The sequence below is a fragment of the Heterodontus francisci genome, chromosome 23, assembly GCF_036365525.1.
Source record: "Heterodontus francisci isolate sHetFra1 chromosome 23, sHetFra1.hap1, whole genome shotgun sequence".
Classification (NCBI taxonomy): Eukaryota; Metazoa; Chordata; class Chondrichthyes; order Heterodontiformes; family Heterodontidae; genus Heterodontus; species Heterodontus francisci.
The window spans coordinates 47,726,488-47,753,494 of NC_090393.1; the positions used below are offsets into that span (position 1 = coordinate 47,726,488).

The 27,007-nt window shown below is 42.0% G+C and overlaps 1 protein-coding gene across 2 annotated transcripts in view; it reads right to left on the reverse strand.

The window, feature by feature from the left end:
• Positions 1-24,552, reverse strand: part of kremen1 (kringle containing transmembrane protein 1) — a 266,840-nt gene extending 242,288 nt beyond the window's left edge. The window contains exon 1 of one of the 2 annotated variants that reach the window (XM_068055195.1): positions 24,328-24,552. In XM_068055195.1, the coding sequence (XP_067911296.1) occupies positions 24,328-24,409 (82 nt within the window). In that variant the 5' untranslated portion in view covers positions 24,410-24,552. The remainder of the gene's footprint in view (positions 1-24,327) is intronic. The other variant, XM_068055196.1, reaches the window with a different exon arrangement.
• Between the last annotated feature and the right edge of the window lie 2,455 nt (positions 24,553-27,007).

The window sequence follows — 27,007 nt, forward strand, 5'->3', positions numbered from 1 at the left end:
GTCAGACAAAATAGGCATTGTTTCCATGTGAAAGAGGTAGCAAACAAGGAAGCCCTCCCCAAATATAATTATTGATTGCATAATCAAAAAAGTGTCTTTCACATCCCCTTGGTCACACTTGAACATCCATGAACAGCAGTATAATTACCATCATTGACTGTCACCATTGTTATGATGTATTTAGTAAGTCACTTACAGTAAGTCCCTCCCCTTTCACAAATAAGACAAGAATACTATGATCAGCATGTTTCTGGTTTGAATAGGCCAATTCTCATGAGATGCAAAGTTTGCACTTAGGCCAGTGATTGGCTCTTCCCACATGCGATTATAATAGATTGGCACAGACTACAGCACTGAGGCTTCATAAACCATCCTCCCGAAAAGTGCAAGCCTTTCTCCATCCTTTGTAATGAAGGGATTTTAAAGCACAGACAAGCATTTGTCTTCTGAACTAGGGACTTTAAAGCATGCAATCATCCAAGGGAATATTCAGAGTTTGTCCCATTATCATCGGTCGTCTGTTGTCAGAGCGCATGTGACTGTTCTTCATACCTTTTTAAGCTAGGGGCGTAAACCCCGGTGTTGTGTTTGGGACTATCCGCACTCGCTCTTTCATTGACTCATTCAGTTCTGCACCTACGTCACCACTGTAGCTTGTGGATGCCATTGACTAACTCAAGGATTATCTTAACCACCTTTTGATGGACGCTCCCACAGTGAGGGTTCCTCTCCCCTCCTCCAAGGGCTCAACTGCCCAAAGCTGTTGGCATTTTCTGGAAGTGCCGGGTTACTGAAACCAGCATCTGGCGTTGATCATTGACCAGCAACATGTAGCACGGTGCACTGGCCCTTGGTGCCCAGCGTAAATTCCTCAGGCCTTTCTTTCTGCATTCTTAGGAACTACCAAGATCATGTACCCTTGATCCAGATCCTCAGCTACATCCTATTGTTATTCCATTTGAGATCTGACTGCATTTAAACATCATCTGAATCCTGAGAAACTGTCAAACCTTAAAAGCATTTTCTATAATCCTGCCGCACCTACCTGCCTCTCCACTGCCCAGATTCATGAATGCAAGTTCTTTCTGCTTTGCCATATATGCGATAGGATATCAAACTCAGGGAGTTTTTGAATTTGTTTTATATTGAAAGAAAACTAAAGACTTGCATTTATATAGCAGCTTTCATGTGCTCATGATATCTCAAAGTGTTTTACAGCTAATGAAATACTTTTGAGGGCGTAATTACTATTAGAATGCAGGCAGGCGCAGCAGCCAATTTGCACACAGCAAGGTCCCACAAACAGCAATGAGATAAGTGACCAAATAATCAGTTATTTTTTGGTGGCATTGATTGATAGATATTTCCTAGGAAACGGAAGAACTGCCCTACTCTTCGTCAAACAGTGCCATTGGATTTTTTGCATCCACCTGAGAGGGCAGAAGTTGAATGTTTCATCCAAGAGACAGCACCTCCAACAGTGCAGCACTCCCTCAGCACTAACTGAGGTGTGGGTGCATTTTCTGACTGCATGCTCCTGACTCAGAGCCTTGCCCACCGGGAAACACCATGCACAAAGCTCACGATCATCCATCTGTTAAATTTCACGGAAAATAACGGACTCCACTCAGGATTTCCCGGTGGACACTCCCACTATGGAGGGTTCAGTCAGAAAGTTTACCCTACTGTATTTTCAATAATAGTTCTGATGGCAGCTAAGTTATTTGATGCAGCACTGAGAGACATATAGTGGTAGAAGGGTCGTGACATTGAATTACTGTGTTAAGCCCAATCAGTAATTACACTCAGCTATTGCAGACACTTAAATAAATGTGTCGAAATTCAGCGCCCGCCACATCATGTAATTCTACCACTTCAACAATCAAAGCATCCTTCTTGTTTTTTCAATCTATTTTAGATGTTAATAAGGACAGAGAGCAGCAGCCTCATGTTTCAGCATGTTGGGACAGAAACAAAGCAAGCTGCTTTCATTTCTTTGATGTAGCTGAACTCCCAATTTGTTTCTGATTTCGTTCACTGTTGTTGTAACCGTCTTCATTGCACACCAGACTGGTGATGAGTAAATCTGTCTGAAACCTCTGAAATGTTAACAGGGTGGCACTCATTTAGTTATAACAAAGAGGTCCTGAGCTCGCTACATGGCTTTGTCTGCAAATGCTCATCCTGTACAGAACCAGGGAATTCCTGACTTCACCTCCTGGTCTTCAGGGAGATACAATTGGCTGCAGTGAGCTGAGCAAACAATGGGTTGAGCTAGGAAGACAATGTCTCAATGTTAAGATCCGCACTGTCTCGGCTGTGTAGCCCTGGCATGTTTGTCAGGAAATTTGGCTTTAAGGGGTCAATTTTTACACCACCACCTGCAGTCATCAGGACTCAATCTGCCATCTTAACCCAAGGACTGATTGGAGGAGCATTGGTGGCTTTCTTGCCAGGCAACTCCTGCTGGGCTGAAAGGGTAAAGCAAGTTTTTATATTTTTTAATGAGCTCCCGGTTTGCCAGGAAGAGCAAGGATGCTCCTCTGGGTCAAACAAACGGAACTTGGGCCTTCCTTGTCCTGGGCTTCCACTCGACTGGGATTCACCTCCCACAGCACTTCCCTTATACCAAGGGGCCGTTGCAGGGTTCTGGGCCGTCTGATTTTAAAGGTCGGATAACAGTTTCCTACTGACTACCCACCTAATTTGGTCAGAAGTTGCCAAGCATCCTGGCCTGACTGTTAAAATTGTTGAGCCAGCCTGCTACTACTCCTGGACAGGCTGGTCAATTGTTCGGCCATATTCCGGCCTTGGAGTTAAAATCGAGCCCTAAATCAAGCCATCCATGTGAGAACATCAAAGTTGTAAGCCTAGTTTTGATTTTTTTAACCAGTAACAGCAAGTGACATCAGGTAAACTGGATATTATTAACAAAGAGATGAAGAAGCGTCTGGCCCAGGAAGGAATTATGAGACACAGAAACATGAAACACAATAGTAAATTTCCCCCATCCCATTCACACCCCACCCCGCCATTGCTGTCAGTTCAGTGGGCTAGGGTCCTGCTCTGCTAAAGGCACCAATTCAACTGTTTGACGGGAAGGACTTTTTAAAAAAGTATATTTTGACTTGATGTTACATGGATAAACATCTCTGTTTTGTCCTTATCATAACACTAGCTTAAATGAGAAAATGCTGTAAAGATGGCAGCTTGCAGTGATCCAACTTCATTAATAGATTGAGCCTATGAAGGCAGCAAATCATTGCCACCTACTTGAGTTCCCTATAGGAACAGGGATACCTGATGGAGCTGGGTAAAACTATTGGATAATTGGGCAGTGTGAGATGTTCCCCCTCCATTGTTGGGATAGAATGGGCGATCTTCTCCCTTCCTCTCAGTTCTCATGAAAGTTCTGATGTAACATGGACTATGGTTCCCCAAGCACTGGTAGCCCTCCCTCAAGTGTTTCCCTCAACAGACCATGTGAGCCTCAACAGTGACAGTTACTGCCTACTCAATTGTAGGGGATTCAGCATGATCCTGTCCTCACCCAATATCCACACATGCAGGGATCACTGGATGATGCTCGGAAACAGGTACTCTGGCTAAATATTTTCCCCTTCCTAGCCTTATGTGTGCAGTTTATAGCATTCAGACCTATTCTGGTTGCTAATTCATTGGTACAGTTCCTCAGAAAAAATGCTATTTTTTCCCCCATTTACTCCTCTAAGCATTGTTCACTTTCTCCTTCTCAGCTCCAAATAAAGCAGGGCACATGTTCTCCTTCCTATTCTAACTTTGCCAGGACATCAAAACTGTGGAACTCCATGGCACCCCTGGCATTCCCTACTTCATATAATCTACCAGCTTTTAAAATTTGTATGACCTAGTTGCTACTGACAGACTTTCTACATCTTCTCCTCAACATTTGCCGCCTTGGTAGTGTCCAGCACTGTGGGCCCTGGGCCTTGGCCTAGGTTTCTCAGTAGACTTTCCAACTCTGTTTGGATGTGTTCCTAGAGATTTGATCACATGACCTCCGGCCTCCAATCAGCCTGACCAGTCAAACAGTCTTTTTTCTCATTTCCCAATATTTTTCTAACTAATAAATACGTGCTCAAAGAAAATGAAAAAGGTGGCCATTTTTTGAATGCCCCTATGAGTTTTCTCCTGGGTTGCTCTTGGCAGTGTCCGGGGGCAATATTTAATTCCTAGTGATGCAAGGACAATCCTGGAGGCTTAGCAACCTTATTTCTCAATTTTAAACACGGTAAACCACACATTTACTGCATAAGTGAGAAAGACTAATTATTCCAGCTGTACTGGGTCACATCTTTTTGGGGGGAGAGAGGGAAAAGGATTCACTCCAGACTCCCCCATTGGATCTGTTGCTGACGCTGATTGGCCTGTTATATCCAACATATAAAGTTTTTGGAAAATAAATGATCCCCTGTTCTGAAAGTGAAAATATGATCCTTTTAGTTCAAAAGCAAAGCGAGCATATTTCATTCCGGCATACATTGATAAGCCTTTTACACAGTTTTTCCTCCAAAATCTAGGTTTGGTTTTTGGTAATGGATAGCGAATAGCTTAAAGTTCCTACTCATCTAGTATCATCACATTACATGCAAACATCAGTCTAATCCCCTAGATAAAATCTATTTAGATTAGATCGCGCATTCAGTTCAAGAAGGGTGATAGTTCTGAAACAACAGATAGGAAGATAATCAACTTAATGTAATGTTTTACTTACAGCATGACTAGAGCTCCTGTTATACTCAAGCCAGGTTCTCCTGCCATCCCTTGTTGTTATGTCTGCCGGTATGTAATCACAGAGATAGTGATCACTGTACCAGCATCAAGCATTCAACAGGCCTAGGTTGGCTCTTTGAAAACCTGGAAACATCTCCTTTGTGTTCCAAAGCACCGTCAGATCACACAGAACTTTAAACCAAAGACCATCTATTTACTTCAGAGCAGCTGCTATTAAATACCTCTCCTTGTCTCCGATGTCTCCATGGAGCTATCTGGTGGACTCTTAGCATTGCAAAATCACGCTCAATGTATTTCCTGGACATCATGTAGGTCTGTATGTATGGCCTTTGAAGAGACTATTTCCTTTTATTGCATTGTGCTCGCTTCGGCTGGCAGTCAGTGAGACAAGGGCTTTGAGTTTTGTCCACTTTGTCCAGTAGGAAAACTTTTTTTCATAAAAGCTGTGTCCTATCTGGCGTATGATTCAGGGGGTGCCACACTGAGCTTCCTCAAGTTAGTGTGAACACAGGCTACAGTCTGATGCAATCATCACAGCATTGGTACTCTAACTGATCATGGATGTACTGTACAGGATCATGGTACTCCAGGCTTGCAACACTGCACATCAGACAACATTGGGCTGAAATTTATAGTCCCGCCGCCGTGGTCAGAGGCGGAGCGAAAACTGACGGTCTGCCTGCGTGGGTCGCAAGCGGCGGCTCATTTAAATAGCAAGGATGGACTGCCCTCACCCCCGCCCCCCCCCCCCCCCCCCCCCACCACCGATCACATGGAGCGGGCGGGCTGCCCATCCCCGGCAATGGCGTCAGCTGCTTGTGTGCAGGCGCTGACACCATTGTTAAAGGGCTTCGAGCCTGACCCATCAATTAAAATTTTTAAAGAAACAGGTTAAGAATAAATTTAAATACATTTAAATTTGCCCCTCTCCCATCCCTTCCAATAACCATAGAACTAATTACTTGCCCTCTTCCCCACCAAAACACTGACCATGTCCACCCCAAATGCATAAACTTTACACTATAACCCTTCCCACCATCACCTACACCAATGATAATAGTTTGACCCCACTCCCCCCACCCCCGCACTGAGAAACTTATAGTTTCCCCCCTCCCTATCAGTGTTATGTCTCAGTTCCCGGACAGGGATCCGAAGGCGCAGGAGTGCCGGCCAACGGCACAAATATTGGACCGGGACATACGGCAGGAATGTAAAGGTAATTAATTCAGTGATTTAAATTTATTTATATAAGTTAATGATGGTCCCATCACCGAGTGGCTGTGGGACTGCCACAAGGCCTCGCCGCCACCAGCAATATCAGGCTGAGCCCTCACAGCGTCGGAGCGCGTGGCAGCCCTCTCCCGGAAGCATTTTCCGGTTCTCCCCAGCCACAACCCACGATGCCGGGGGGTCTGTAAAATTCATACCATTATTTTCAGTACAAATCTTCTATACTGCCTTGAATTGCTATTTGAAGAAGATGGCAAATCGAGATCAATTAGCACTGAAAGCAACTGAATCAGTGAATAGTTACAACACAGAAGGAGGCCATTTGGCCCATCAAGCCTGTGGCAGGTGTCTGCAAGAGAAATTTAGCTTTTCTCTACAGCCCTGCAATTTTTGTTCCCCCTTCAGGTGCTTGTCCAATTCCCTTTTTTAAAATCATGATTGAATCTGCCTCCACCATCCTTTCAGGTCGCGCATTCTAGATTGTAACCACTCGCTGCGTAAAATAGTTTTTCCTCATGTCACCTTTGATTCTTTTGCCAATCATGTCAAATCTGTGTCCTCTGGTTCTCAACCTTTCAGCCAATGGGAACTGTTTTGGCCTATCTAATTTGTCTAGATCCCTCATGATTTTGAACACCTCCATCAAATCTCCTCTCAACTTACTCTTCTGTAAGGTGAACAACCCTAGCTTCTCCAATCTATCCACATAACTGGAGTCCCTCGTTCCTGGAACCATTCCCGTAAATCTTTTCTGCACCCTCTCTCATGCCTTCTCAATTGGACACAATACTCCAGTTGAGGCAGAACCAGTGTTATATACATGTTCATCATAACTTCCTTGCTTTTGTACTCTACACCTCTATTTATAAAACCCAGGATCCCGTTTGCTTTTTTAACCACTGTCTCAAACTGCCCTGCTACCTTCAACGAGTTGTGCACATATACCCCAGGTGTCACTGTACCTGAACCCTCTTTAGAATTGTATCCTTTGGTTTATATTGCTTGGTTGCTTTTCAAATGTATTGAAGATAGGAACTGAAACTATCTAGATTAGTTTTACTCAGGTCATCAAGTAGATGGAGTTGACTGTTTCAGCCAGAAATAGAAAGAAATACAAATTCAATATGAAATACTTTTCCCTTTCCCCCTTTCTTATTAAAGAAAAGCCATGAGACCCTAAAGGAAAGCCCCTCCCACCCAAATCCCACATGTTCTAGGTCTGATGGAGCAGGTGGGGAGCCTGTTGGAACTTGTCTGATGTTTTTTCACTTCCTTTGCAGGGTTGAATCAAATCTGCACTTAGCACCTTCCTACAGCACATTTACCTACGTAATAACACTTCAAAGTAATTAATTTTGCATGAAGTGTTTTGGCACAGTTCTGAGAAATGTGATAAATGCAAGTGTATATTAATTTTCTTTTCATCGGAAGCCATTAGATAGCAGGTAGGCGTGGAAGACCCAGTTTGATGCTCCTTCCCCCAGTCCATAAGCAATCAGATGCTGTGCAATGAAGACAGAAAATTCAATAGCCCCACAGCCTTTGATGGCATGCATTGGCATCTATGTATCGCACCACAAAATATAATATTCACTTTTAAAGTACTTCAACCTGAAAGACTTCCCAATCACTGAAGGTATAAAGTCTTCATTCCCGAACCGTACAGACCAAGTACCACCCAGGTTCAAGCCCTGATCTGTAATCTGCTGATCTCAGTTGGAACAGTCATAAGGGAACTAAAATTGGCATCAGTGCCCATGGGTTCATCCCCCCGATAGCTATATAGTGACCCCTACTGGAAGTGAATGTGTATGGTCACTGGGTGAGAACAAGATGGGGATTGGCTGTGATGTCCTCATCGGGAGGCCTGTTGACACTGACAAGGTTCACATGTGAGTACTTGGGTCAGATACCAAAGGGTGACTGCTGCCTGTCCAAGCATTACCCAGTGAGGAAATCAATACCTTCAGGAAGGAAAATGGAAGGGAAAACAAAACTACAACCTTCTTAAAACTTTTACTCTCATTGTTTGACAAAATTCAACTGGAACGATGCAGTGCCATTTGCAATCAATACAGAGAATAATTAATTTCTGTCATACAATAGATTCTTCCTCTAAATTATGGTAAATCTAACACCTTACTACACCTCTCTGAAACATCCCAAAAAACTTCACATACATTGAATGGCATGGATATACTCTGTTGTTATGCAAGTGAACAAGACACCAATTTTGGGCCACTTCTCACAAGCAACAATGAGAGTAATAACTGGTTAATCTATTTTTCTTAGTGTTGTTTGAGGGTATAATTTTGACCAGGACACTGAGAACCAGGGTATTTTCCTTCAAATAGTGTCTTGAAGCCTTAACAGCCTGCTTGCAGGTAGACAAGGCCCTCACTTTAATGTATCATCTGAAGTGCACCATCTCTGGCAATGCAGCATTCCCTCTCTCTTGTACTGGAGTGCCAGCCTAGATCTTGTGCTCAAACCCTGTGTGGGGTTTGGAACCACAACCTCGGACTCAGAGGCAGGTGTGATACTAAGTGAGCAAAGCTGAAAACTATGAAAGTATGATTTACTCCCTTAAAGGGAAAGTTGTTTTAATCTTTGGCACAGTAATATTAATTTGAGTACCTTCAGCGATTTTCCCTTCATTATATTAAAGAATCACCTTTGTAGCAAAAGAAGTTCAGCAAAGATACTGCAAAATACTCCCATTGTAAAAAAAAATCAGTCACATCAAAAGGTCAAGTCAAACCTAAACTGCTCCCTCAGTCTCATATATATGATAACAGATAGTTGCAAGGGAGCTATAAAGATGTAACACAATCAAGGGGTACTGAAGATGCCACTGTGAGGCCATAGCTGGAGGGACATATAGACGTCATCCTGAGTTTTTGATTGAATTACAGCATTTAACTCCTTTGCTTGTGGCTTATTTTGTCAAATTCACCCAGAATAATGGTTGAAGTGAGTGACTGGAATTTGATCAAGGATTTCAGTCACTTCAGTAGTTTATAAATGTCACTTGAAGCCTGTGATGCAATGACAGCCTTGAACTGTCTGATAACCATCTCTCTTTGTTAAATGTTAAAATCTGACTTTTATTTTTCATATATATAATATATATATGTATATAACTCATATACTTACTGCTGGGTTATAACATATAGGATAGCAGATAGCTATGAGCGTTTTACAAAGCTGTAACACAATCAAGTGCCTCTAAAGATTTGACAAAGTGAGAGATCATAGCTGGAGAGACTTACAGAATTCACTGAGGGTTTGGGATATGAGTTGATGCTGCAAATAACACTATTATAATTCATAACTTGGTATAATTAATAGGGTGAATGATGAGTCTAGTATTAAATCCAAAGTAACATGAATTGGGCCATGTTATATTAAATCATCTAATGGTAACATTTCATTCTTAGGCCATTGCTGTCCCTTTAAGTAAAAATATCACCTCAGCATTTTCAACATGTTCAGAAGTCTCAGCCTCAGCCATCCTCCATGCCCCCTTCCACCCACCCCCCTCCCAGCAGATTCTCTGACGGAGGTCAAGGAACCCACTATAATTATACAATGATCACAGAACAGAAAAATCAGCCAGGATCAGGAGTGATGGGTGGAGGCCCTGCTGGTGATACATACACATCCGACCACCCTCAATTCTACACAATGGCAAAATATTGGGGTGAGGAATCAGATTTGTTTTTTGATTTCAATGCTCTATTTTGGTAGTATAAACCAACAGGCAACTTATAGCAGTGCACTGTGTCATCCTTGATAGTATCATGAGCTGCAGAATTGAGATGCAGCCAGCCAAGTGTGATGAGTCTTCTATGTGACGGAAACCCCACAAAACCAAATGGAAATATTAATTTCATCCTGTGGAACTTTGCCTGAGACTTTTACTGAACATTGTTACAAATAACGTTTAAAAACAGAACAGCTAGCAGCCAAGATGACCACGCATAATTTCCAGAACAATGGGGTGATCTCTGATTCACTTATCTGGGATCACATTATCAATGGGGGTCATCAAAAGCCATCGACACCCATTGACTTTGAAAGAGCCAATCCCACCCCACCACCCTCACCAAGTATGTCTGAACAGCTGGGGGGAGAGCATTGAATTTCAAAGATCATTCTGGAAGATCTGATTCAAACACAAAGAGGTGGTCACATCACATGACTGTTTGGGTCATTCTGGAGATCTCTGAATGGTGACTCAGAAGTCACTGTGATCCAGCAAGAGAACAACATCTCCCTCTCTCTTCCTCTCTTCAATAGAGATCCCAAGAAGCCTCAAACTGCAGCTGGTGGAAGCCAAATATACATATAAGGGCGGCACAGTGGCGCAGTGGTTAGCACCACAGCCTCACAGCTCCAGGGACCCGGGTTCGATTCCGGGTACTGCCTTTGTGGAGTTTGCAAGTTCTCCCTGTGTCTGCGTGGGTTTTCTCCGGGTGCTCCGGTTTCCTCCCACAAGCCAAAAGACTTGCAGGTTGATAGGTAAATTGGCCATTATAAATTGTCACTCGTATAGGTAGGTGGTAGGGAAATATAGGGACAGGTGGGGATGTTTGGTAGGAACATGGGATTAGTGTAGGATTAGTATAAATGGGTGGTTGATGTTCGGCACAGACTCGGTGGGCCGAAGGGCCTGTTTCAGTGCTGTATCTCTAATCTAATCTAATCTAATCATATCCTTATAGTCAGCAACTAGGGGACACAGATAAAGCCCCTCTTTTGCATTCTGGAATCTAAGAAGCAAGCCCGAATCGTGCACATGGCCCAGTGAGGACTTCAGGACTATAATTTCAACTAAAGACACTGAGACTGAGATTCAGTATTTACATTCCATTTATTGAGGACTCTACTCCAACCTCTCAACTCTTTTTTCCCTCTGTAATCTATTTGTGTGTGTGTGTAGGGCTCTTGTGTGAATGTAGGCATGTATGTGTAGCGGTATTTTAGTAGTTTTAACTGATTTAGAGTGATATGGTTAATAAACTTACATCTTTCTTGTTTAAACTCAAGAAAGCCTGTCTGATTGGTTCATTTGCAGTTATATTAGAGGAACAGGAGCAAGTGCTCACTGAGGTGGTAAGTCAAATCACTGTGTTAAAAAAGATAAACCCTGTTGCGGACAAGCCAGAGAAGGGGTGAAAGGGGAGCCTGAGACCCCTTCCTCATCTGGTCGTAACACTCCAGTGAAATGCCCTGGAATATTTTACTACGTTTAAGATGTGACATAATTGCAAATTGTTTCAGTTATTCACCTCAGTACAGATTGAACCATTTTATAGCACTTTTGCCAACAGATAGGGGCATGGATAAGAACGACTTGATTTAAGTTTAAAAATTTCAAAGGTGCATCATTTTTTTTGTTTGGAGTGGAAGATGAGCTCGATATCAAGATGCGAGGGACACGTCACAATGTCATTACATGCACCTATCAAGATAATGCGTATTTAGATGATTTGTGACATTGTGTCCCATGTTTACAAACGGATGACAAAAAAGCCACTTTTTTCAGGAAGATGGTATCTTTTGAATAAGCAGCCTCAGCTTCCACATTAGAAGAAATAAGTTTCAGATCTAGTAAAACTAAAATCCAAAAATGACTTGGGCATTAATGGGTTGGACAAGGTGCTTCCCCCATTTTCAAACGTTGGATGTGGCTTTTCAGGCAAGAAAAGGGAACCAGTAGTTCGAAATAGTCCCTCTAGTTTTACAGACCCAAGATCATTAGACATTGGCTATCTTTGTTCACAATCATTGAAAATTTGACCTTTCTAAACCTTTTGAAAGAAATGTTGCAAGATAAATGCATAATCAATATACTAAGTACAGAGAAAAGAGCTTAAGTAGGTGGCTTTTTTCAGAGAGCTGACACAGATGTGATGGGCTGATTGGCCTCCTTCTGTGCTATAAAATCCTGTGATTATGTGATCAAATCAGGATTACTGTAAATGGATAAGCAAGAAAAACAGCCAGTTCACAAATCTTATCACACAGCCCAGATTATGATTGACAAAGCAATGATCTCCTTCAAATATTTTTCAAATGTCAGGGAAATAATACTTGCCTTTCTTTTGTACATTGCTACATCAAATGTTGCAGAGTGCTTCACTCCAATTAGTTTCTTCACAGTAAGTTTTTCTTGCGACTTATACCATCCACATACTGAGGCAATAATCAAATTTGAGCTTAGCATGTGTTCTATCAGCAGGAGAACCGCACTCACCATTAGACTTATAAATATAAAGCAAAATAACCCAGGTTACCCAGTAAGATCCAAATCTCAAGCCCACTCTGTGCTGAATTAGTTGAAACAACAGTTAAGATGCTATCATTATGGCGAGGGAGGTCAAAATGAGAGGACGTAGGCCATGACTCCAGCTCCCAGTTACTATCTAGCAACCCCTACTGGCTGTGTGCATGTGTAGTCATCAGGAGAAGGGACAATTGGGCTCGGCGATGATACTCATCATGGCCCAACATCTCCCGATACTCACTGAGTAAGAGCCACTGAGACAAGGGAGCAGAGGGTGAGCCACACCTGTGGAACAGTAAGGCCAGTTAGTTAACCAACCAACTTATTAATTTATTATAAAACAAGACTTATTCAATACAGATGCAAGTGGCTCAGCTCATCTGCTTCTGAAGCCCCCATTTGTGCCTTTGTTACTTCCAGATTTGATGATTCGAACGTCTGTCTGGCTGGCCTCCCACATTGCAGCCTCAGTAAAATTGAGCTCATCCAAAATTCTGCTGCCTGTATCCTAACTTGCACCAAGTCCCTTTCACTCATCACCCCCATGATCACTGACCTACACTGGCTCCTGGAAGGGCAATGTCTAGGTTTTAAAATTCTCATCCTTGTTTTCAAATCCTTCTGTAGCCATGCCCCTCCCTATCTATGTAACTTCCTCCAGCCCCACTACTCTCTAAGATCTCCGCACTCCTTCAATTCTTGCGTATCTCAGATTTTCATCACTCCATCATTGACAGCCATGCCTTCAGCTGCCGCGGCCCTAAACTCTGGAATTTCCTCTTAAACCCCTCCAGCTCTCAACCTCATTCTCCTCCTTTACACCAGCCCTTAAAAGCTACCTATTTTATGAAACTTTTTCTCACCTGCCCTAATCTCTTTATGTGGTTCGGTGTCAAACTTTGTCTGATAATGCACTTTGTATGTTTTAACTACAATAAAGGCACCATATAAATGCAAGTTGTGGTTGTTGTCAGGAGTCAATGTGACTTTAGTAGGGCAGATGGGGAAGTGGAGAAATTGGTGAGGGAAAAAGTAAATATTTTGCTTAATTAAATTCCATTGTTACGACCGAGGCTGGAGGAGTGCATTGTCTTCCTCTAGTTCCACTTCTCCATGGGCCACAACATATCTTTAAAAGTTTTACCCAGTTACCAATACAGCCAATTATACATTTTATCTATTTTAGTTTCAGAATAAAATCCACCAACCAGGTTTCTTTGTTAACCAACAAAATTATTAATTTATTATAAATCAAGACTTATTCAATAAACATGTAAAGCTTATTAACACACAGGGTGAAATATAGAAGTTCCCTTCTAAATTAGCCCGACACACACAGAAAAAATAAAGAAGTTTTCTCTGCAGAGATCTCTTTACAAAAAGGAAAAGAAAATTACTTTGGCCAAATACTTGTTAATTCTTGAAGAAGAAAAGGATAGGATATGCGATGTTCTTTGCTGGCCCTTTCAGTCCAGCATCCAGATACTTATAGACAGCTATCACTGGGATCTTGTTGGAGCAGTTCTCTTCAGGAAATGTCGAGGATTAGTCTGTTAGGCTTTTCAGGAGAAATGCAGCATTAATTTCTCCAGTCCACACACTAGATTCGCAGGGTTTCTCAAAGAGGTGGAAAAAGGATGAGCTGGTGACTTCTCTCTTAGCAGGCTGACTCAAAGCAATATCCAAAATGAAACCAACTCTTGACCATCATAAATCTTGGCATGTCACTTCTCTGTAAACAACTCCCCTAGTCACCAAGGCTCCTGCTATTTACTTAGCTTAAGACATGTGGCTTCCAGTAACGGTTTGTTTTTAAACAAAATCTCAAGTCCTTCCCATGACCTTTAAAAAAAAAACAAAGTCCAGCATCTATGGAATCTCTTTAGTCTTTCAAATGAATCCATTTCTGTAATTTTTCAACACAAGTCCTCAAAAAATATTAAAAGATGGAAGCATTTTCATAACACCATTGAATTTGAAACATAATCCTGAATAGAAGATATTTAGAATATCCACTTTTGTGATATGACTCACAACCTTTGGGCCCACATTATTTATCCTGCAAGTCAGCAAGTAATTCAACAACAATTTGGATCTATATGGATCTTTTAATGTAGCAACTGTCCCAAGGTGTTTTAAAGAGAGAAAAGTGACAGAGATGGCTGAAAGCTTGACTGCAAAGATGGGTTTTATGCAGATAGACAGAGAAAAGATGCAGATAGGTTTAGACATGGGTATTCCAAAGAGTAAGCCGGGTGCACACTGTAACGACAGAAAACACTTCAACAAAATATATATTTTACACAATAGTAATTGGACTCCTAGATTGAGCTTCTGCCTACAGGTAAGATTTACTGGTGGATTAACTACTTGCAGGAATTCCCTCAATTTTCCCTTCTTTCTATAATCTATTACAGAGATTCTCAGCCAGGGGTCCGCCAACATGTAGACAAACATAATACTTAAGTTTTGCCCTAGCAAAATATGGTGGCACTCATTTGCAAATCAGCACAGACTCACAAAGCGAACTCACTAGAACGTGGATGCTGATTGGAAGCTATCAACAGCAGCATGATGTTTGGAACGTTGGAGTCATTACAAAGCAGTGTGTAGAGGTGAAGGATGCACGTGGGGATAGACCTAGCAACTCACTTGGAGACACAGTTAGGCTGTGACTTCTAAATAAGCCTCAGTTCTCCTCTGGGCGCAGGGTGATATTGACAACTAACCAGACGAATTGCCATCTGGCCTTCCCTGCTTTCTTCCCCTCCCATCCTGTGGATCTGGCCTCTGCCACAGGCTCTGCCAACCCCCTGTGCTGGGGATGCTACTTAGTCATCTGCAAATGGTTGCAACCAATAATCCATGAGGCAGGAGGTCGGACCCGGCAGCTCATTGCACAACACCTTCATAGAACTTGGAATTAATGTGGTGCAGGCTCACAATGTGACCTATCAAATCTTCCCTTTATAGGGAGGTAAAAATATAACTGCAACAGTACACAAAGTGGAAAATGGCAGATTAGTCAACATCTACAGGTAGAGCAGGCAACATTTCATCAGAAGGGGTTGGGGTATCTGTTCCTTTGTTCACTCATCTGGGGTACCTGATGCTTTGCCCATCCAGGTAGTGTGGTATCATATTATATGTTCACCTATTTGAGGCTGTGGTATCATGCCTTACTCACTATTTGGGTAAGGGCTAGGATATTTTTAAAATATATTTTTGATTTTTGGTATATGAGCAAGGCTGGCATTGCTGGCTGGCAAAACCCATGAAGGAATAATCTGTTACACAAGTGTGGGCTACAAAGCCCTTTCGTGAGAATATTGAAGCTAAACTGCCACGCGCTGTCCCATCAAAGCTATTAGAAGAGCTCATTGACATTTCATCAGACAGCTCCCTCAGAACCAAGTTCAGTGGAGACATTTTGGTGTGAATGCTCTGATGAATACAGCACTGCTTCTTCTGCCTCACTGAAAGCATTAGCCCCAATTAGCAGAACCTACTTATGCAAAGCTGGATTTTCAGCAATGACAGCAAATGAAAAGAAAGTAACAAACCAGGTTGAACATTGAGCATAACGTACGCATGAGCTTGCCGAAGATATCTCCATGTCTTAACGCAATTGCTGCTCAGTGCCAGCAACAAGTTTCACATTGAGTAAAACAAAAAATATATAGATTTAATCGTATAACTAATTTTTATACAGAAAAAATATTTGTGTTGTGTTTTGAGGAGCCATGGGCTTTTTATGACATGGAGGGGGTACTTCAGAAGCAAAAAGGTTGAGAACCCCTGATCTACAGGACTGTAGAACCCAGGCAACTGAAGCATTACTTGCTAATTAATCTCGCCCAGTCTCCTACACTTTTGAATCCATACCTACCTCCACTTTTTCCATAATACACACCTTTTGCTCTTAAAGGGTCCTATTTGTCAAAATTTTAACTGCAAAAAAATTGTGCTATCATCCATACTGACATATAGTACACAAATACAATATCAGGACACATGAACTAAGAAGTTCCGTTAAGAAATTTAACCAGTTCAGAACTGTGAGCTGTTCAGTCTACAGTGATATGCCATCAACTATCTTCAAGGTGAAAGCATCAATACTCCTAAGAACAATTACGTCTATATATTGTGTCAAACATGACAAAAACACAACACAAACTGTTGTGCCACGCTTGATTTACCATTTTTATTGATTTTTTATGACAGTTCTTTTGTGCTTATAAAGATGAAGGATGTTAGCATGGAAGAACAGAATACTCTCCATTTTGACTACCATGTGTTAGTATCAAGCACTTACTGGTCAAGAATAGCACATTGAATGCAAAGTAAATCTCCTTATACTCAACAATGTGCCTCATCCCCACCCCACTGCACCAGTGTGAAAATTTCCATTTTTCTACCTTTATACTTTAGTGCATTCAGTGTTGAACCGTGACACTGTTACTCCATTTTGAAACTCACAAAACCGTTCCAATCCCATCATCCCAACAGACTGGTCTGGATTTGAATCTAAGTCACAGTGAAGAAATAATATTGTTCCAACCAGCTGCATCATAAGAACGGGAATGGGCCATTCAGCCGCTCAGACCTGCTCCATCATTCAAAGAGATCATGGCTGATCTGTACTTCAGCTCCATTTTCTCGCCTTTGCCCCAAATCTCTTTTTATACTTACCTAACAAAAATCTGTCTCAGTCCTGAATGTTCAAATTGACCCAGCTGTTTAGGGGAGAGAATTCCAGATTTCAACTAGCCTTTGTGCAAAATAGTGCTTCCTCATTTTGCTTCTGAATGGCTTAACTGTAATTTTGAGATTATGTTCCTTTCTTCTTGAAACACCACCCCCTCCCCACCAGCCTTCCCCACCCACCCCACTCCACCACCACCAGAGGAAATAGCTTACTGGAACTACCCTATCAAATCCATACATACATCCTTAACCTATCCAGTTTCAACATGAATAGGATGAGCCAACTGCTCCTAACCCTGTCCATGCACTACCTTAAGAAAAAGAAAATCAGGATGTAGGGGTAGAAACATTTAACGAATTTTAAATTGTCTTTTAGGTCAGTGGCCTGTATTAATGATTGGGAAGGTTTGGCTTTGATATTCAATGGTGCATCATTCATTTCAGAATAAAGATGGAAGCAACATTTTGCCAAACCCCTTATTATGAAACTGGCAAATATCTGGAACAACATGGGAGCAGCTATGATCAGGTTGGGTTGGGCTGATAGGCTACTAAGAGCAGCTCCAATCAAGTTGGGGAAAACATAAGCCAGATTGGTGCTAGACTGATAACATTGTCCAGGGAAAAATCTACCGTATCAACTGCTTGTAGTCAATGGTAGTTGGCATGATAATCTATGGTAGTTAACGTAATAGACAATGGTCATTAGTGTGATAGTCAATGACAATCAGCATGCAGTATGGTTTCCCCCTTTAAACCGTTTGACTCATTGCACCCTCTATTAATGTAATATTGCCTTATACACTTACAAAATATTTCAGTTCATGGAGTGTAATGGATAGCTGGGAGCAATTCCAAAGTTGTAATCTAACAAATGCCATCATTAACAATGAGAGCAAAGATTGTGCATGTTATGAATTTCATCTAAACCCCGAACTTTGGTGGCAGCCTTGGAATCACTTTGTCCTATTATATTTAATCAGTGAGTTTCAGGGAGCATCACTTGAAAGATATCAGTCTGGGAAATGGATGCATTGCAATCAGTGATAGCAAGAAGCACTTCAAAGTCAGTCATAGCACATAAAGATAACCCACCCAGTGTCCCTGCCTATATTGTCCTAACAAAATGCCTTGACTCTGAACCTCTAACATTCCCCGCTCTCATTTCCCACATCAACTACTGTGGTGGCCTATTTGACTGCAATTACCAACTGAATGCAAATCAATGTAGAGTTATGCTGAATTTTGGGCTGTGGATTCATTTTTTATTGTTAATTTCCACAGCTTGTATGCTGGGAGGTTGATATTTTGAGAAGAGAAGCCTAAGAGAAGACTCAATAGGTTATTTTAGGATTATGAAGGGGTTGAATATGCTGGAAAGAAGTATGGTTCTTCTGAGACTTCCAGAACTAGTGGCATAGATTCACAATAAAGAAACCTAAAGTAAATAAACAATTAGCAGAATGATGATCAACATATGGAACAAATTTCCAGAATTGGGAGTCAAACAGGAAACTTAAAGGATTTCGAGTAAGTTCCTGATATCTGGAGGGATTTGTGGTTATCATTTTTTGTGATGTTGAGATACTCACAGGGTTTAAAAAAAAGAATAAATGAATGGGCAGGAAGTGGGTTGATGGTCTTGCCATGGCTGAAATACATTTCTACATTCATGCAGCCACGGTGGGAATAAAAATATACATTTTTGCCATCAATTTTCCTCGGAGTTATTGCCTGAAATAATAGGTTTATGAAGGTATTAGGGTAAATAATCATTCTGCAGCAATGGGCCAATTTTGCTCATATTTATTTTTCATTATTATTTAATAAGGCAGTGAACCTGTGGGAAAATAGAGTTTCATAGGTGTGATTTTTAAAAATGTGATCTTGTTAATGGTAATGAGAAGTAGCAGTCAATTGTGATGCACAATATCAGCTTGGCTCAACAAGTAACTTTGAAGTCAGAAGGTCATAGGTTCAAGTCTGATTCTAGGACTTGAGTGCACAGTTTTGGCACTTTAATCCAATACTAAAGGGAATGTCACAATATTGCAGATGCCATCTTTAAAATACGATGTTAAGCTGAAGTGCCACCTGCCTGTTCAGGTGAACATAAACAACCCCTTGGCATTACTTGAAGAACAGGTGACACAAACAAATTGATGAGCAAGCACCTGTTTACTGATACAGGCAATAGAGGACATGAGCACCCGTTTCACACGGAGTGTATAATGGGTGCTGAAGGATTGGAAACCTGTTTCACAAGGGTTGTGTGTACAGGTGATTGAGGATTAGGCGCCCATCCCACACAGGGTATATATCTGGCAGCCAATCAGCTCTCCCCTATTTTCTGCCACTGCCAAAAGTTAAAATTTGCCCTGGCATGTGACCAAATCCACCACAAAAACAAACTTTTTAAAGGGTCATTCATCTCATTTGTTTATAGGTCTTATAGTGTGTGCAAACTGACAGTCATTATTCACTGTTCTCAATTTTGTGTCTGATTAAAAAAAGCATCCAAACTGTAAATTGCTTGAAGAGGAAGTAACTTTGTGTGTCTCACCATTTACAAATCTACTTCTGCATTAGGCCAGAAACATCTCATCATATTATTTGTTCAATACACAAATCAGATCATTAATTCTATCTTTTAAAGTAAATTGAGTTTGTCTAGTCCTGGGCTAATGGAATTTGGAGAAAACTAATAAGAATTTTCCTTCAGACAGTAGTGACATTTCAGTAAATGGTCTCAATGCCCCATCACAAATCTTGTTATGGGGGTGAACATTCAGGCCAACCTAGGGGTACCTTTTTGCTGTGAGTCTGTGCCAACATGTCCAGATACCCCATGTAATTTCACATACAGCTGGCAGAAAGAGAAGACTTTTATTCTCCCTGTCTGGTCTGGAGTTGAACCCAGGAACCAGCAGGGAAAGAGCAAACTTTGACCCCACTAAGCTCCTGACTCCCCAGCAAAAGGACATTACAAAAGGTGAAAGCAAAATACTGCATGCTGGAAATCTGAAATAAAAACAAGAAATGCTGGAAACATTCAGCAGGTTTGGCAGCATCTGTGGAGAGAGAAGCAGAGATAACATTTCAGGTCAGTGACCCTTCATCAGACCCTGTTCTGCTTCTCGCTCCACATATGCTGCCAGACCTGCTGAGTATTTCCAGCATTTCTTGTTTTTATTACAAAAGGTGATGTAGGCAAACATAGGTTGCATTATGTTCTAATAGACATCCACGTCAGCATGTTATCTGGCAAGTAAGTATGTGTTATATAGGGAGCAACCGATGGCTGGGAGTGTTTTATAAGGTTTTATAAATTGTACCTGAATGGGGAGGGTATGTTACAACCTTAAGCATGCTCCTAAATCTTATTTATTACTATGGACTTATTTCTGTTGCTAGCACTCTGGTTTTGGTTCAGAAGATTGTAAGTTTTTTAAAATTTGTTTTGTGGGATGTAGGTGTCGCTGGCTAGGCCAGCATTTATTGCCCATCCCTAAATGCCCTTGAACTGAGTGGCTTGCTAGGCAATTTATGAGGACATTAAGTGTCAACCACATTGCTGTGGGTCTGCAGTCACATGTAGACCAGACCAGGTAAGAACAGCAGATTTCCTTCCCTGAAGGCCATTAGTGAACAAGATGGGTTTTTACAACAATCAACAATGGTTTCATGGTCACCATTAGACTAGTTTTTAATTCCAGATTTAGTAATTGAATTCAAATTTCACCATCTGCCATGGTGGGATAGCCAGGGTTTCAGCTCATAGGAAAAATAGGACATAATCTAGGCTGACATCCAATGCAGTACTGCAGGAGTTCTGCATTGTGAGCAATGGCATCCTTTGAATGAGATGTTGAACTGGGCACAGTTTGTCTATTCAAATGAATAGTAAAGATCCCATGGGACTTCTTCTGTGTCCAGGCTGATATTCCTCCCTTAACAACATCACTGGTCAAACTACTTCTCACTGTTTCTTGTGGGATGGTTGGCACATCAGCCTATGTAACAAACATTGGTTATGACAAGGCATTATCACCACGTAAATGCAAGTATTACTGTAGAGAGATAACTGCCTTTTTTTTTACAGTTGGAGCTCATATCTCACATGGCTAATGTTTCCTGCCAGTCCCCATACTGAGCCCAAATGTTGTTGTGTGGCTTTATATGCAATGATGGGAACTAAAGATATTTAACAAGATGATTATGCCACTGAACCAGAATTTTGATAGGGTTACTGATAAGAAGAGTTAAATGAACGATAACTCATTCTTTTTCATTTATGTGTGTGGTATGTAGGAAATAATGACTATCTGGGAATGATTACAAGGCTCTAGTCTAATTGAAGGGTGCAATGACATGACAGATTTCACGAGCAAAGCTTGAGCAGTTTATAATTATGATCTGAAGTTGCAAGATTAGATTACTGCCTTGAAATCTCTCCAGGTGTCTGTTGGTTTTAGTTCTCTCTCTCTGTTCGATGAGATGCTTTTACCCAGCATTGATTCTGGGTTTAATGCCAGCAGTGGCTGTCAGACTAGAAACCAACTGCAGCTGCATTTGGTGTGACAGAGGCAAAACAAATGTTCATATTCAAGGGTATTCTAGGGAGGTGGGCATCGCTGAAAAGGCTGGCATTTATTGCCCATCTCTGGTTGCTCTGAGAAGGTAGTGGTGGGTCTTGTTCTTGAATCGCTGGTAGTGATTTAATACATGAGTTGCTTGCTAGGCCACTTCAGAGGTTAACTAAGAGTCACACATAAACCAAATGGGGTAATGTCCCTAAAGGGGCATTCGTGAAATAGTTGGGTTTTTACTTCAATCCAACAGCTTCGTGGTCACTTTTTCTGACACAAGCTTTTTATTTCCAGATTTTTTAAAAAAAATTCAAATTCTCAAACTGCCATGGTGAGGTTTAAACTGACATTTCCTGGATTACTAGTCTGGGCCTCTGGATTACTGGTTCGGTAACAGAACCACGGCATTACCAGACTCAGAGTAATGATAGTGTCACTGTCACTTTAAGAATGAATTAGCATTCAAGTATGAAGCCATGCTGTGGTTAGTAGTAAAATATAATTATTTAAAGTATTACAAATAGAACCTTCCAAAGTATAATCAACAGTTGCATTCTTTATTTTCATGTCTTAAGCTAATTGGTCCTGCATATAAAGTTGATACTTTACAGCCGGAGTCTTTTACATGTCTGTAATGTAACAATCAGCTCTGCATAGCAGCAGCAGATATTGTTGTTTTCTGTCCAAGGGTATTTCTTCTCCCTCCCGCCCCGCTTCCTATTCCCAGGGCCGGAGATCTTGTTGGTATGTTTCTACAGACGCCAGTTGCGTTTGGATGCCTCATCACAGTGCTCATTCTTCATCTGTGCGCCTGGAAAGTGAGTATCGACCGGCTATTTGACCGCAGGAGGCATCACACACTGGCATCCACATATCCAGACTGTCCAGCCAGGATCGCCAGATCGCGCGGGGGAATCAGCAATTCCTGGCTGATTTCCATCCTCTCTATCCATCATCCTTTACCCTAGGACCACCGAGGTTCTCTGAAACGACCGGACGGAACCTGGGACCTTAAGCTCAGGACATCGACCCAATGACAGGGGAGGGAAGGGAGGGAGGCGGCCTTTGAATTTTTATTTTTGATGAACCTTCCAGCACAGAAAGAGGCCATTCGGCCCATCGTGCCAGCCCCGGCTCTTTGAAATAGCGACCAGTTCGTTCCACTCCACCCCCCCCCCCCTTTCCCCATAGTCCTACAAATGTTTCCTTTTCAAGTATATAACGCAATGTACATGAAGAATTTACTCCAAGGACCTGATGTGGAGAAGCTCTTTTTTTCTGTAAGGCTGCGCGTATTTATGGGAAGTATAAAGGTTTTACAGATAATGAAGTTTAGATTTGCTTTGAGATACAGCCTTCCTATAATGATGAACAGACTATGCAACAGACTGGTCAGAAAGCACCGCGTCAGGGAGCAGATTTGAGCCTGAAGTTTGGGCTGCTGAGCACCACACATGTACAGGTCCACAGATGGTGGTATTCAGGGCCACACAGCCTATTAAGTAAGATCTATGGAAAGCGGTTACTTAATCAAGGGCAAGCGGCACAATTGGCGGAAAAAGAAATCCGTTTTCTTTAATGAGACCAAGGCTTGGGGCTCCAGATTTTACTTTTGAAAAGTGCGAGGGGCTTTAATTAGGAGAATAAAAGAATTGTATATTCCGAGCTTTAGAAAATTCTTGCACGCGCCATTTCAGCAAAAGGTCCCTAATCGCTTCCCTTTACGCTTTGCAAACCAAATTCGAGTATAAACTGACAGTTTCCCAGCACTGCAGAGAAAATAAACAGTAGATGGGCAGATCACGAAAGACTCATTTACTTGGAATGGGCTTCGATCAGAATCTTATCGTTAGTTAGCTCAGTAAATTGCACCCTGCGATATTTATTATGGCATATTGAGGATTTTCTACCCAATTGTTTCCAGATATAAACAGATTTGTATCCACGATTATCAGACGGATGTGAATGAGACATCATCAGCTTTTCTGAAGGAGTAACACTGACAGGTTATCGGTCCGGACAGCCCATATTTACCTATAGGAAACATACTTAGCAACCTGCCAGTGTCAGCATTGCCCATTATACCGGCATCACTGCCCAGCCATGTGTAACTGTGTTGCTCTCTCCATTTACTGTATATATACTCATCGATTGCTTACTAAATCTATCAGCTATCCATGTGCTGGGCTACCTATTTATCAATCAACATATTTAACTATTTATATATCTATTTATGTATCTCTTTACCTATATACTTAACTGGTTATACAATTATCTAGTTAACTATTTTTCGATATATTTAACTTTATGCATTTATACATTTAGCTATCTATATATATGGCTATTTATCTATCGAAGAAATTATCTATATATTTAACTATTTGCCTATGGCTGTGTCTGTAAATACACCCAAAGATCACAGATGATCGGCTGTTTCATTGAAGTTAAAAGCGTTGAAGGAAACTACCCTACAGCTGAACTGACTGATTGATTCGGAGCGCTCGCCTCTACCTCTCTAGGTTTGGATACTGTACACTCGGTGCTTCTTTCGATGTAAAAGCTCCAATCGGACGAAGTATAAATGGGAGCTGAGCTGGGACCCATGCTGTCAGAACAGAGCCTCACCAGTCAGATCAGAAACATAACTTAATCCTCTCTTAAACTTACCCCCCTCTCCAGACATTCTCTGCCCGCGAGTGGAACGAAAAGTACAGACTCGACAGCAGAATGACTCACCGGTGTTTAACTCTGCCCATCCGAGGGTGACCAGACATCCGAATCTCATGCAAAGGGCGAGCGCCTCAACCCAGTAACCCATCACTGAGGCGGCTGAGGAAGAGAGAGCGGCCGTGCAAGGGGAGAGGTGTCGGGGAGCAGGTAGCAAATCGACAACTCCAGAGCTGGAAAGTCAGGCTAGCTGGTTAGTGCCGCCTCCCAGCCCTCTGATCTCTAACTACAGCAGTACCTAAAAAGAGCCCGAGGAGTGGGAGGGAGACAGACAGAGGGAGAGGGATCCTATTACTGGGAGCATGTGACAGGAAGCCTGGGTTTAAACCTGCTTGAAAAAGACTATTAGCCGCAAGCGGCATCAAGCTGTGGACTCTGTCTGCACCTGCCAGCGAGCAGCTTTTCCATTCAGGGTTCACTTGCAATTATTTTTCCTTGTAATGTGTTTTCCCCCGGTTTCTTCACTTGAAAAAAAAGTAGTATAGAACTCAAAAACAATTATTGTCGCACCCTATCCTCCCGAATAAAAAAGTAATGGTAACCATGGCGGTTTGAAAGAAAAACTTGCATTTATATAGCGTCTTCAGGACGTCCCAAAGCACTTTACAACCAACATTTTTTGAAGTGTAATGTAGTAGCCAATTTGCACACAGCAAGGTCACACAAACAGTAATGTAATAAATGACCAGATCATCAGCGTCCTGGGCAATATTTGTCCTTCTGAGCTGGTTTGGATTGAAGGACAAATATTGCCCAGGACACTGAGGAAAATTCCCCTGCTCTTCTTTGAAATAATGTGGAATCTTTTATGTTCATCTGAGATGGCAGACACCCTCAGTTTAACATCTCATCTGAAAGGCTACACCTCTGACAGTGCAGCACTCCCTCAGTACTGCACTAGAACCAGACGAGATTTTGTGCTCAAGTCTCTGGCATGGCATTTGAGCCCATAACCTTCTGACTCAGAAGCTAGAGTGCCACCAACTGAGGCCAAGTAGATGCTGCAAAAAAAAGTAACTGGGAACAGTTTGTCATGTATAATGTAACTAATGTGACATTTACACGTTCCCCTTAAAGGGGGAAAAGACCTTATCTGTGAGTGCTCTGTGCAGAAACAAACGGGGGAAGAGTCTGTCAGGAGCTTGTGTGTAGCAGCACCTGAAACTGTGAATTATAAAAGACCTGATGCGAGGAGCCTCTAGCTCCCTTTACCCTTGGTCCACCACAAATCTACATAGCACTCAGGAGGATCCCACAGTTCACACTTTCCGGGTTACTTGATATTGCAAGAAGTGTTCCAACACAGGGGAAATCTGCAATACTTTTCTTCTTTTAGTCAAAAGGTTATTTGGTTTCCCCCAAACCTCCCTGCCTACTGCTTCCAAATTCCTGTCCATCAGCTCAGCAGTGACAATGGGCTGAATGAATTCACTCCATTGTTGTCAGTTCTGAACTAGCCTGGCTGCATCAGGCATCTGTATCCCTTTTTGTGACAAGACACTCTTGACATTGTCTATCCAGTGCTTCCTTGGGCTTCCTCGGCTTCTTGTTCCATGTACCTCTGTCTACGGGGCCAAGAAAGGTATTCCAGCTGTTTCCATAGAACCATAGAAAAATTACAGCACAGAAGGAGGCCATTCAGCCCATTGTGTCTGTGCCGGCTGAAAAACTAGCCGCCCAATCTAATTGCACCTTCCAGCAACTGGCCCATAGCCTTGCAGGTTACAGCACTTCAGGTGCATGTCCAGGTACCTTTTAAATGAGTTGAGGGTTTCTGCCTCCACCACCATTCCTGGCAGTGAATTCCAGATACACACCACCCTCTGGGTGAAAAAGTTTCTCCTTATGTCCCCTCTAATCCTTCTACCAATCACCTTAAATTTGTTCCCCCTGGTAATTGACCTCTCTGCTAGGGGAAACAGGTCCTTCCTGTCTACTCTATCTCGGCCCCTCATAATTTTGTACACCTCAATTAAGTTGCCCTCAGACTCCTCTATTCTAAGGAAAACAACCCTAACCCATCCAATCTTTCCTCATAGCTGCAACTTTCGAGCCCTGGCAACAATCTTGTAAAGTTCCTCTGTACTCTCTCCAGATCAGCTATGTCCTTTTTGTAATGTGGTGACCAGAACTGTACGCAATACTCCAACTGTGGCCGAACCAGCATTTTATACAGTTCCAGCATTACATCCCTGTTTTGTATTCGATACCTCAGCCAATAAAGGAAAGCATTCCATATGCCTTCTTAACCACTTTATCTACCTGTCCTGCCACCTTTAGGAACCTGTGGATATGCACTGCAAGGTCTCTCACTTCTTCTACCCCTCTCAATATCATCCCATTTATTGTGTATTCCCTCACTTTATTTGCCCTCCCCAAGTGCATTACCTCACACTTCTCTGGATTGAATTCCATTTGCCACTTTTCCGCCCACTCAACCAAACCATTGATAGAATTCTGGAGTCTACAGCCACCCTCTTCACTATCAGCTACACAACCAATTTTTGTGTCATCAGCAAATTTCCCAATCATGCCTCCCACATTTAAGTCCAAATCATTAATATATACTATAAACAGCAAGGGACCCAACACTGAGCCCTGTGGAACTCCACTGGAAACAGCTTTCCATTCACAAAAACATCCGCCAACTACTACCCTTTGCTTCCTGTCACTGGGCCAAATTTGGATC